The 12,461-nt window shown below is 34.7% G+C and overlaps 1 protein-coding gene and 1 pseudogene across 13 annotated transcripts in view; one reads left to right on the top strand and one right to left on the bottom strand.

Moving 5' to 3' along the window:
• Positions 1 to 12,461, top strand: part of PTPN13 (protein tyrosine phosphatase non-receptor type 13) — a 193,061-nt gene that overhangs the window by 91,063 nt on the left and 89,537 nt on the right. For 12 of the 13 annotated variants that reach the window (XM_019806210.2, XM_019806223.2, XM_019806208.2 and 9 more), the window contains one exon: positions 7,544 to 8,107. The exons of the other annotated variant lie outside the window; for it this stretch is intronic. In XM_019806210.2, the coding sequence (XP_019661769.2) occupies positions 7,544 to 8,107 (564 nt within the window). The remainder of the gene's footprint in view (positions 1 to 7,543; positions 8,108 to 12,461) is intronic. 13 annotated transcript variants of the gene reach the window in all.
• Positions 3,325 to 7,417, bottom strand: LOC105240257 (annotated as a pseudogene).

Genomic DNA, 12,461 nt, shown 5'->3' with positions numbered 1-12,461 from the left:
TTGCAAAGTAAAAAGAAAACCTGTAGTTAACCATCTTGCCTCATATTATTAGACTATTTTCTTACTATAACAACAAATAGAAGTTTTAAACCAAATTATTAGTGCCTTTTATTTGTGATTTTGTTTTTATAATATTAAGAAATATTCAGTATCATTGTTTAATAGCTTTTGAGAATTCTTTTGACTAATAGACTGTCCAAATGCAGATAATCTAGGGCTGACTGTAGTAACTAATAATTTAACAGAAATCTTTAAATGGACTGTCCATTGATTTTATTTTCTAATAGTCCTTTCCCTTTATTAGAGAATTAAATCTCCCCTATATCTAAACTCAAGAGAATCTGTAAGGAATTACAATTTGTCACTCAAGATAAACCAGATTTTGTTTATGTTTACACTTTGGGTAAAATTAGAGGTGCTTCCAGTGAAAGAAACAACAGCCTTTTTGAGATTGAGTGTAATAGAAGAGAATTCTTCAGGTCTTCTTAGCCATTGCTTTCCACAGTAGTACTGCTCAAGGGTGGTTCTAATTTACCTTCAATAGATGTATAAAACCATATCTCAAAGACAGAATCAACATAATGTACTAATTATACTCATTACCACACAAGCAATTAGCAGCTAATAATCAGTGTCATATACTAACATAATATAAAATCTTTAAGAGTAAAAAATGACCTTGTGAAGAAGATCTATTTCCCAGGACCCCAGTGCTTTTGGGCAGTGCAGTTCACTGTCGGTGGTCATGTGCACTACACATGACCTTGTTACATGACATGGTTACGAAAACATTCTCTTTGGTGCGAACCAGCCAGAAACCTTTATGTACTGATAACGTTGGTTTATTAGGCTCCTGGCCGTAGTTTTCGATAAAGAAGGTGTCAGAATGGGCAGTAAGATACAGAATTAGGTTTAAAAGAGTAAGCAATTTTAGGGATAATGCCTTGTGTCTAAGTGATTTGATTGTTCAACTGAAACTTAACAATAACATTTTTTAGCTATGAGTCAATGACCTTAAAAGGTCTCTCCTTATATCTTACCTCTCAGATCTGTTACAGAAGCTAAGGCCTAAACTAGTGGGCCGTCTGCCCCCTATTTTGTTATTTTATACTGCCAATGCTAATAAAATGGCTTCACTCAGCAAAAAGAAATCAAACATTTCCTGCCAAGCTTGAGGCGGAAACCTACACCATGATCAGATCAGCATGATAGTGCTTCAGAACTTGGGTGTATTAACAATATCATGTTTCCTTTCTTGTGTACCTCCCACTTGTGAGGACAGATGGGGAATCGGGGAGCCTCTTTCAATACTGAAATGTCATTTTGAAGTTAGCTTCCAAGAGATGCTTAAGTGTTTTGAATCTTGTGTGAGAGGGAAAGGTGAATGATGATATCCAATTAAGGATGATGTTAATCATACATAACAAATATAGTTAAAACACAATGTACTTTACAAGGGAGATTTTTTTCAGTTGGACTAAAATAAATGGAATATGTTCTATTATGAAGATTTTTTATGTTCTTAAAATCTTTTATTTTTATTTATTTTTCCCCCAGTTAGTTTTTAGCAAGCTGTGTATTCTCCAAAAGGAGAATGTTTATGGTTTCATTTTCTATCTGGATACTTACAACTGTATGTAATCTAATGTTGTTTGTAAACTCTCTTTGATCTCAGAGCCTTTCCAAGAGATGGAAAATCCACGTATAGTCACCATTTATCCTGTTTTGAATAAATTGATTTTTTAAATTATAGAATCTAAAACTTTTATAGATCTTTTGATTTCTGGTTTCATGATTTCCTCTCAAAAGAACTTTTAAATTCCCCCTGGGTAGATAATGATATGCTGAGGAAAATAAAGCAGAAACAAGAGGGAGGCGGAATTTAGAATCCTGTGTTGCCCTTGTTCGGGAGAGCTCATAATAGTTCATTAAGTGTTAGTTCATTTATCCTGTCATCTTTAAGAAGGTGTAATAAGTAATGTCCACAGCTTTGTAGATGAAGGAAGGGGGAAACATGGAAATCAAACATGGCATAGCTGGCTTGCCCAAGCTCGGGATTGAATTTGGTAAAGCTAGAATTAAAACCCAGGTGTTTTGACAGTAATCTTTCTAGTAGATTATGCTACCTAAATTGGCTTTAAAAAGGTTTCAAAAAGTTATGTAATCAACCCATTCTATAAGCATTGTTTTGGAATGCCTTTAATCAAGAACTAGAAATACAAAAACAGGTAAGACATGGTTTCTTATGTTAACTGTTCTAGTTGGGGGTGGAGTGAGGAAATGAGTGGGAGTGGTGACAGATATCTAATATAATAGACAATTTTAATATAGTGAAAGATATATCCTAAGAGAGGGCCAGCATACTCTGTGAGTATAGTGGAAGGAGCTAGTAACTCTCCCAGGATGTGGAAATATTAAAGAAGTATCTACCTGAAATCTTTTAAGAGTAGCTCCAATGGCATTGCCTTCAAAAATAACATTAACTTTCTATGATCAAACTTGCTATGATAGTGAGCACAGCTATTAGATGTACTTAATGATTTCAGGGCTGTTTACTGCCTGTTAAATAAAATAATTATAATAGCCGCACATGTTTAGAAAGATTTGGACATCAGTTGAAGAAATTGCATTTTATCTAGTCTCGAATAAAGTTACTAAGTAAGTAGCTCTGGTATTAACAACAGTACCTGGTTTTTACTGGTCTAGCAGCTTATGCACCTAATATAAATGAGCCTAGAATTCCTGTTTCTCCTCATTTAAAGGGCCAGATTCTATATTTGAACTCCCATTTTTAGTTCCCAGACTAGTGAAATTTTTCCAGTAGTGCTTTAGCAATATAAGGCAACCATGATATGATATGTGATGCTATATATATTTTATTCACTTGTGAAGTGTTAATCGTGCAATTCCATATCCAGTTGTATAGCTGAAGATACTGAGTATCACTGCTAGGACAAAATGCATTGAGAGCCAGTTAGGAATATGTGATTTTAAAAGGGTGTGTTTGTACCAGCCAAAATCCCCCTCTCCGTTACCCAGATAAAGGTATGTCTGTCTCCTTTTTCATCCAAAAAAGCAAACAAAAGCAGTTCTAAGCTATTAGACCCACTGGAGAAACCACCTAGCTCCAAACATCTTTTTTCCTTTTTTTTTTTTCTATTATAAATACTTTGTTTCAGCTAGAAGGTACAATATCTCAGGGGTTTCCTAGTTTAAAAAGCTACATGTTGTAACTACATAAAGAACAATGCTGTAAATGGAACTGCCTGGCTTAGCCCATATACATTTCTGCACAGTCTTCATGGAATCTGCACAAGGAAATATCTTCTCCCTTTGCTCCAATTAATTGTTCTTGTATGTAAGTTGCTTTCTATTCCAGTATATCCAGAGTGGTGAAATCACAAGGCCAGCCATGTAGCCAAAGGTCACTCCAAGCATACAGGAGATGGGCCATACCTGCCACGGTCTTTCCCAATTGAGTGGAATAGGAAAGGCTCCAAGCCATGTTCCTATAAAGCTAGAAATTGTAGTGATCTGAAGACTGTTTTTTCAAATGGATGTGACTCCATTTCTACTGAAAACTCTTAGCCATGCTTTGTTGGTTCTAACAAACATAAACAAGGTACAGTAGTAAAAGTAGACAAAATAACTGCAAATAAAAATGTTTCTGTACTGCATATAGAACAAAAATTAAAGAAGAAACACGACATAAGAAATTAGCTACAGCATTTCAAAAACCTAGTTACCTTGTATGATAATGAACTTCTTTTAGAGGATGCATTTGGTTTCACTACTAAATATAATACTAGATTGATGGCAGTTACAAAAATAAAACAGATACACGATCATGTCAAGTGTGTTTCTAATATTGAGAAGTTCTCCAAGAAGAATGATGGACTGAAGATGCTTAGGATAATTGAAAATAAGCATAAAAGATGGGTATACAGTAGTCTCTTGATATCAGTTATCTTTCATGGTGTTTTCTTTGAGAGGCTATCTAACTCTCCCACCCACGGAAAAGAAGCCTGAGTTGCTACCTCCCACCGTCAGGTACGACTGGCTTCCCTGAACCTCAGGCAGGCACACGCCTGTGGGGCCCAAACATCTCTTTCCTGCACTTCCTTTTTCTTCCTTCAAAAGGTGATCCACACTCAGTTTCTCCCTTTAATGCCTTTATGACTCATGGCTCTTAAGAGTTTTACCTTAGGCCATGTCTAACAAGTATGTACATATCACCCTGAACTTTGTTTCACACATCCACGATATTTTGCCCATTTTCCTCAGGAGTATCATTCCCTCCCCCACCCCTTCTTTCTTTCTCACTCCTCTTCCTGTTTACCCATTCCTTTGTTTGTTTTATTGGCTACCAGAAGAGACTTTATTATGGTTTAAAAAAATCATCTTTTATAAATAATGGTCATGAGACTTTAAGTCAGCTATCATAATGGGATTTTCAGCCATGTAGAGCAAATTGAGAAATAGTTAAATTTGGCATATTTTGTAGAAGCAGAGTAGGAAGGTAGTGCAAACTTTTAAACGAATTATTTTCATTAAAATTTTGTACTACCTTGCAGAATTTAAAAATGGTAACTTTCTGAACTTTTTTTTTTAAACTTTCTGGACTTTTAATAAATAGGAATTGAAATATTTTTATATCTACTTATTTGCATAAAGCAAACACATGGCATTTATAGAGAAGTAATTATCCAAGAGCCACCTTATTAGCAATTAGTTTTAAGTCTCATATGGCTGGTGAGAAGATATGGCTCTTTTAGGATACCATGGCCCATTAATATATTGTTAGTAAATACTAATGACCTATAAGAGAATGCTAAATCTACCTGTTAGAAATGGGATAGACTCATGATACACTTGGAAAGCGATTATTTCAATAGTGATTATGGTAGGCCTCACTGAAGAAGTCATATGTAAAATAAAAGTATAGAATACGAAACAACTAACCATGAGAAAGGTCTGGACCATTCAGGGCATAGAAAACAGTATATATAAAGGTCCTAATATATAAGAGTATATATAAAGGTCCTAATATATAAGAGAGCTGCTGAGTAGAGTGATAGTTGGGTGAAGAAAGAAGGGAGGCCTATCCAGAAGCCATTGTAGTTTTTTAGTCAACTGATAATGTTAACTGGGAATAGGGTGATGCCAGTGAAAATGGAAATAATCACATGGAGAAAGATGTCTTTGAGAAGTTAAATGGCCAGCACTTCTGATGGATTTGATACAGGCAATAAGGACGATGAAGGATTTCAGGATAGTGCCCAGATTCAGTTTTGAGCAGTCAGTTGGATAGTGATGCCACTTATTGAAATTGGAAAAATTGGGGTTGAATGGACATCTCTGGATGTGGGAAACAAATAAAAATAGTATTAAGCATGTTCAGTTTGAGGTGCTTCTAAGATATACTAATAAAAGTTTCAATTATATAAGATTGGAGCTCCCAGAAGACATTGGTGCCAAGAATATACATTTGGGAGTTATCAGTATGTAATTAGTTAATTATTTAAAGCCTTCTTAGTAGATGAAATTATACAAGAAGAGAGTGAAGAATAGGATTCTAAAACTGAAACCTGAGGAAATCTGACATTTGGATATCCAGTAGAGGAGGAAAAAGCAAAGACTAAGAATGAGCAGTCTAAGAAGTAGGAGAAAACCAGTATTGTAAAAGAGGAAAGTGCTTCATTAAGTAACTGTCATCACCATCAGTTGTTGCTGAGAGGTAAGTAAGATAGGGATGCAGAATGTCTTTTGGATTTAGCAATATGGAAGTCATTAGCTTTACTTAATGAGAATTGCCAAGGTGTGGAGGAGTTGGAAGTTGACTAAATTGAGTAGAATACTGAATGGGAAATTAGAAATTGGAAACAGCAGGAGCTAGAAGGAAATGTGGTAACAGTGGAGAAGTTTTGTTTAGTTTGCTTTTTATTACAGAGATATTAAAGCATGTTTGTATACTAATGGGAATGACTCAATAGAAAAGGGGGTTAATTAAGATGGAGGGCAGATGTTAACCAAAAAAGTAAAATCTCTGATAACATAAAAGAAGAGGGGGACTGAACGCATATTGGGAATTGGCCTTCAACTGGTAGCACATTTCATCTTTTGAGACGAGAAGAGATTGGCAGACATGGGTAGATATATAGAATTAGCCATGGGAAAATGAGAAAGCTCTCTTCTGACAGGTTCTATTTTCTTGGTAAAATATGAGATAAAATCATTAGAAAAAAGAGGGAGTTAATGTGGGAAATTTGAAGATTGAGGAAAAGTGAAGCATTGTGAAGAATGAGTGAAATTACTGTTAACACATTGATGTTGAGTATCCAGGGTGTCTGACTATGAGTTTATGATGTTGCCAAAATCCTCACTTGCTTGATTTTCTCTAAGTTTTGGCTACATGTTGGTAGTCAAGGCAGTTAAAGAAGGCAGATTGTTGTTTCATCTGTGGTTGTATGATCCTTAAGTCCTTTCAATTCTTATTTTTTACCTAATGTATTCTATCAGTTTTCAAGAATATCTCTGTTCTCTATTTTTAAATAAAATTTTAAATTAATGAGTTTCAATATGTGGTTTAAGAATGTAATTTACTCTTAAAATACTATAATATATATGTGTTTATCAGTTTTAAATTATCTTAGATTAGAAGCTAGAGTCTGTGACAATCTATGTCAATATGTGATGATTTTTTGTGTTATTGACTCTGTGAGTCCCAAAATTAATTTCTGGTTGGGCATTTTTGCTGTTTCAATGCATTTATAGACTGGTGCCATAAAAAAATTAGAATGACTTACTGGCTTTTGACTGCATCAACATCAAGGACTAAAGAATAATAATGCATTATGTTCAAGAGGAAAAACAGTCTTATGCAGTACATGATGATCTGCCTTGGAAAAATTAAGTTTCTTACATAATTTAAACAATCAAATTATCTGGCTTTCAAACAAATTTTATGAAAACATACCTAATTGTAATAAAACTTTGATACTTAAGAATTCCAAATGCTGCAATCTTTTTTTCATCCAGAATATAGCAAGAATTCTTTGTTTCATCTTTAAAAAATATTTAAATGACCAGAAAATACTAGGGCTTTATGTTGAAGTGATACATGTCTGATTATATCTTTAGAAGTTAAAGGAGTATACTCTACATTCTATTATTACCCCAAATTATTTCATGGATAATATTCTGCCAAACTGGATAGTATTAGAAACTTTTGCCTATTTTTTTTTTACTTTTGTCTATTTCTAAAAACCAAATAATTCCTCTTTGATGAATATAAAATACTAATACTAAAAAAAGTGAGTTCAATACATTTTTGTTTTTATTGGGTAAGAAACATTGGACTATGAAAAGTTATACAAACATAGCATCTCTTTTCACTTTCATTATCACTACCACCCATTTCATCCCTGATCCTCCATTAGGAAGATTTAGGAAATTACCAGCACTTTCACTGTCAATAGTAAGGTTACATTCCAGTTATTTTCTAAAAATTCTGTACATACATGATAGATTCTTATCATTCCAGGAAGAAGCGCTACTTCTGATGTTCTAGACATACACAAGTCTCCATTCTCTCATCAGACCTTTCTTAACAAAGGGCTTAGTAAATCTATGGGATTTCTGTCCATCAGAGACACACAAGATGAGGAAGATTATTTCAAGGACATTTCATCAGATAATAATTCTGGACACGAAGATTCTGAAAATGCCTGCTCCCCTTACCTGTTCAAAACTAGTGGCCCAGAAAAAAAAATTCTCCCTGGCATTGACGTGCTTCCCAAGAAGAAGATTTGGGCTTCATCCATGGACTTGCTTTGCACAGCTGACAGAGACTTTCCTGGGGAAACTGGTGGATTCCGACAGTATCTCCCTGAGGCAGTAACGGTGCGGACTTCAACTACTCCTAGAAAAAAGGAAGCAAGATACTCAGATGGAAGCATAGCCTTGGATATCTTTGGCCCTCAGAAAGTGGATCCAGTGTTTCACATGCGAGAATTGCCCACATCCTCAGCAATATCAAGTGCTTTGGACCGAATTCGAGAGAGACAAAAGAAACTTCAGGTTCTGAGGGAAGCCATGAATGTAGAAGGTTAGTAATTTTGTATGTGTTTGAGAGAGAACTGAATTGAAATATTTAAAATTGTGTTTTGAAATAAAGAAGGGTTGTTAAACTTTCCACAAATCTTATTTCCACTGCCAAACCTTTACACCCAGGTTAGTCTCTTCTCTGTCAGTTTCTGTCCTCCTTTCCACCCAAACCATAATCAAACTGCACTGCTCCCCCACAGTCATCTCTAGTAAGCAACCCAGTCCAGGCACTTCAATAGCCCGTTAATATTTTGGGTAACATATTTTTAGATTGTAAGCTTCTTAAGGCAGGAGCCAGGTTTACTTCTTTTTAATCTTGCACAGCACCATCTATCTTGCAGTCTCATGAGGCTTTCCTAAAGGACTGGTTCATGGAAATAAGAGGCAGTTAATCAAAATCAGCAATTCTAGGGAGGCAGACTAGACTGGTGATAGTACATTGGTTACCAAACCACCAACTTCAAAAAACAAGCTTAGGGACACAATTCCTGCAGATTATAATGTGTTTGGTATGGAATGAAGTTTAAGATCTGTTTTTTAAAAGTCGTGGTATTTAGGTTTATAGATTTAGAGTCAGACAGACTAGGTTTGAATTATTTACTGCATCAGTCGCTACCTGATCCTTCCTTCAGCAGCTGGGCTTAATCCCTTCAAGTGTAAGTTACCCCACCTGCAAAATGTGCTTAACAAAAGTAGATTAGGTAATGAATGTAAAGTGATGAACAAATCAAATTATTACAATAGTATAAGGTGCATAAAAAACAACTTTATCAGTGATAAATTATTATTTGCAGGGAAAAGCTCTGGTTCAAAAATACTTGATTGGCACACAAACCTCAATATTGAGTAGAATAAAGTTATGTGTTAGACATGGATAGAGGCTATTTTTAACATATATCAGTGGAAGAGAAAACAAATTAGAACTACCAATCTAATCCTCTACATTTTTGAAGATTAAACTTTTGTTATCTCCCCTTGGCTTGGTAGACAAACTTCGGGACATAGCTGAAAGAGAACTTTAAGGTGTTTCTAGTTCAACAAGAATAGTGGCAGAATCATGGTCATATTCATTTTTACGGCCATTGTTCCAGTGGAATATTTTTGTTTATACAGATTACCTTCAAAGTGCTCTGCTAAATGTTTGTTCTATTACTTAAGCTTAAGCATAGCTCTGGACTGAACATCCTCGACCCATTGTGTTTTACTTCTAGTGAGAGAAGCTTTGCTTCTTTTTTTCAATTCAGGAATTGCAAATTAGTGATGAATTTGAAATTATAAAGGAAATTATTGAACAGTTAATTGATGTGCATTTAAAGAGAAAATTAGCCAGCTTTATGAGATGATTGTATACAATCTTGATCTGAAAACTTTCAAGGACAGAAAATATCTTAGGAAGTTGTTATATGCCTGATTTTACTCTGATCAGTAAGCTTTTAGAGTTGTAGCAGAAAAGACACTTTCTGTAGCATAAAGTATTCTCTTTCAGAAGTTGTACTTCATGATTATGTAATGTTGCACAACTAGCATATGAATAATAACTTAGCCTGCCCTTATAAACATACCCTCGTAGAGGTGTTTATGTGTAGAATTCTTGCCCATTGTGGGGAAAAAAACCCAAACTCTTACTTATTCAAATAGATAAAACTGTGATAGTCTCAGTATAAATAGCAAAGCTACATGCCGATATAGATGACTATTTCTAACACTTAAGAAGTTGAGTAATATACTTTCTTAACATGTGATATTAAAAATTAAATCATAATTTCCTATGTTCTCATGTGTGTGTTTTATAAAATTATTCACTTCATATTTGGTAAATTAATAGTAGTATGGTTTAGTGCAGTCTGAGAAAAGTGTTTTACCCTTGAACCTTGGTTTTAGCATTAAAACAGCAAAGAAATAAAACACTAATATATTTAATGTGTTAATGTGTTAAATAATGCTACACTAGTCTGGTATATTTTGTTTGAATAGGTGATTTTTTCATTACCTATAAAATGAATATTAAGCCAAAGTAGGTCCTAGTTTGCATATGAGCTTTTTATCTTGTCAGGGAATGTGTGCAGGCACATGTGTTAAAGAAACTCAAATAGACCAACTTGTTACCAAATATGCATATATATCTACAAAGATGATGTATAATGTTATTGACCCTTATTTATTAAAAATGGTAACTTGTTACAAAACATAATTTCCAAATTTAGAAATTTTATATTCATTACAAGAGATACAAGAAAAGAAAAGAAAAGGAAAAGATTTTTTTAAAAAATAAAATATGCAGGGGCGCCTGGGTAGTGCAGTCGGTAAGCGTCTGCCTTCGGCTCAGGGCATTATCCCAGCGTTCTGGGATCGAGCCCCACATCAGGCTCCTCTGCTAGGAGCCTGCTTCTTCCTCTCCCACTCCCCCTGCTTGTGTTCCCATTCTCGCTGGCTGTCTCTGTCAAATAAATAAATAAAATCTTTTAAAAAATAAAAAATAATAAAATAATAAAATAAAATATGCATTGAATTTTTTGATACAGGACCATTTTCGTCCTGAAATCTTTCTTTGCTATTGAAGTTTTCAAAAGCATTTGTTCTCACAAAGAACCTACCCATTTTTTCCCAGAGTGTATTTTATAACCAAGTTAAACAAACACCTTGAAAATGTTAGTATATTATGGAAATACTTATACCATCTTAAATAAACCTCGTTATTATGTAATAACTTGCAAGTAGTCATAAATTATATTTGCTTTAGACTAAAGGTGTTCTTCAAAAAGAATGTTTGATGTTTGGAATTCAAAAGCAATAATTCTAGTTATTTAGTTTAGTAATTTGCTGGTTTTATATTGTGCACTTTCTAAAAGTTAGATAATTTATGTTAGCTGTTCAAACAAAAGTGCAGATTGCTAATATAAAGATTTTAGCTAGTATACAAAGAAGAAAAAAAGAGTAGAAAACAATACAAATCCCATTTATCTCATTTAATTCTCATGAAAAGTAGGCTCCACAGATCCCTTTTATGTGTGAGAAATCAAGCAGAACAGTGGATGTTGCTAATGTACACATTTCTTTTTAAGTATTCTGGTTTTAAGCCATTTAAAAATATTAAAAGTGCTCTGTACATTTTTTGTGATCTTTAAATCTGGCAGTTGCTACTGGCTGTCAGTAATTATAGAATTAGAAGAGGTCTTGGAGTACATATTCCTGAGCTCATAAAGATTTAATAACTTACCCAAGACCACGTAACTAGCTAATGATAGAGTTTCCATCATTATGGGAGACTGTGGATTTCCATCTAGATTTCAGAGCTTCAGTCTAAGAATTTCCAACTCTGTGTTACTTCCTAATTTAAAAAAAAAAAAATATGTGTTCCAGTGTTCATTGGGTTAATACAGCAATTGCAAGAAAAGTAACTGCCCAATATTGGTTGGTCCTTTTAAGCATCCAAGAAGGCTCATTGAACTAATTAGAAGGACAGATGTCTGGGGCACCCTAGTGGCTCAGGCAGTTAAGCATCTGACTATTGATTTCAGCTCAGGTCATTATCTCAGAGTTGTGGGATCGAGCCTGTGTCCAGCTCCGCGCTCAGCGCAGAATCTGCTCCTCCCTTTCCCTCTTCTCCTTCCCCTACTGTCTCTCTCTCTCTCCCTCTCTCTCTCTCTCAAATAAATAAAATGTTAAAAAAAGAAAAGGAAAGACAGTTGTCCACTTCAACCTCAGATGTATGTATAGCCCTTTCCTTAGTCCGTCCTCTTGAAAGGAGCCTTTACCTAAATCACCTCTGTAGCATTTCCTTAGCTGACAACATCAACCAGCCAACTCACACAGGGGAGAGCAGAGTTTGGTACTAGAAGGAATCTGGATACTATTTAAACCTTTCAAAAGTTGAGAGTAGACTAGGTTGCCAAAGGAGATACATAATTCATAATTTATAACAGAGCTGTATTTAGAGTCCAGATCTCTTAAAACCTAGAATAAAATTTTTTTTTCCCATTCTGCCATTCTGATTTCAAACAGAAATGAGATACATTTCAGATACATTATTTGGAAAGTTTTTTACTAACTGGAAGGTTGGGCATTCAATTAACCACCTAACAAACCCCTTAAGTCTCTTCCTAATAAAATTATATAATTTTTAATACAGTGAAACAAGGTAGTATAATGAAAAAAAGGCTCAAATGAGGCACTTTTGGTTCTTTCTGCAGCAAACCACCCTGGGTAGGAGGTAAGATGGACCTCTGTGGTGTTGAGCACTCTATTGTGGTACATAGTGTTTTAATGGGGCTTTCCTACAGTAGGATCTTGTAAGACGGTTATCCTGTAACCAGTGAAATAAGAATGTAAACTACCAAAAAGCAGTGGTTAACATT

The sequence above is a fragment of the Ailuropoda melanoleuca genome, chromosome 11 (genome assembly GCF_002007445.2).
Source record: "Ailuropoda melanoleuca isolate Jingjing chromosome 11, ASM200744v2, whole genome shotgun sequence".
NCBI lineage: Eukaryota > Metazoa > Chordata > Mammalia > Carnivora > Ursidae > Ailuropoda > Ailuropoda melanoleuca.
This window is presented reverse-complemented; position numbering and strand designations above follow the sequence as displayed.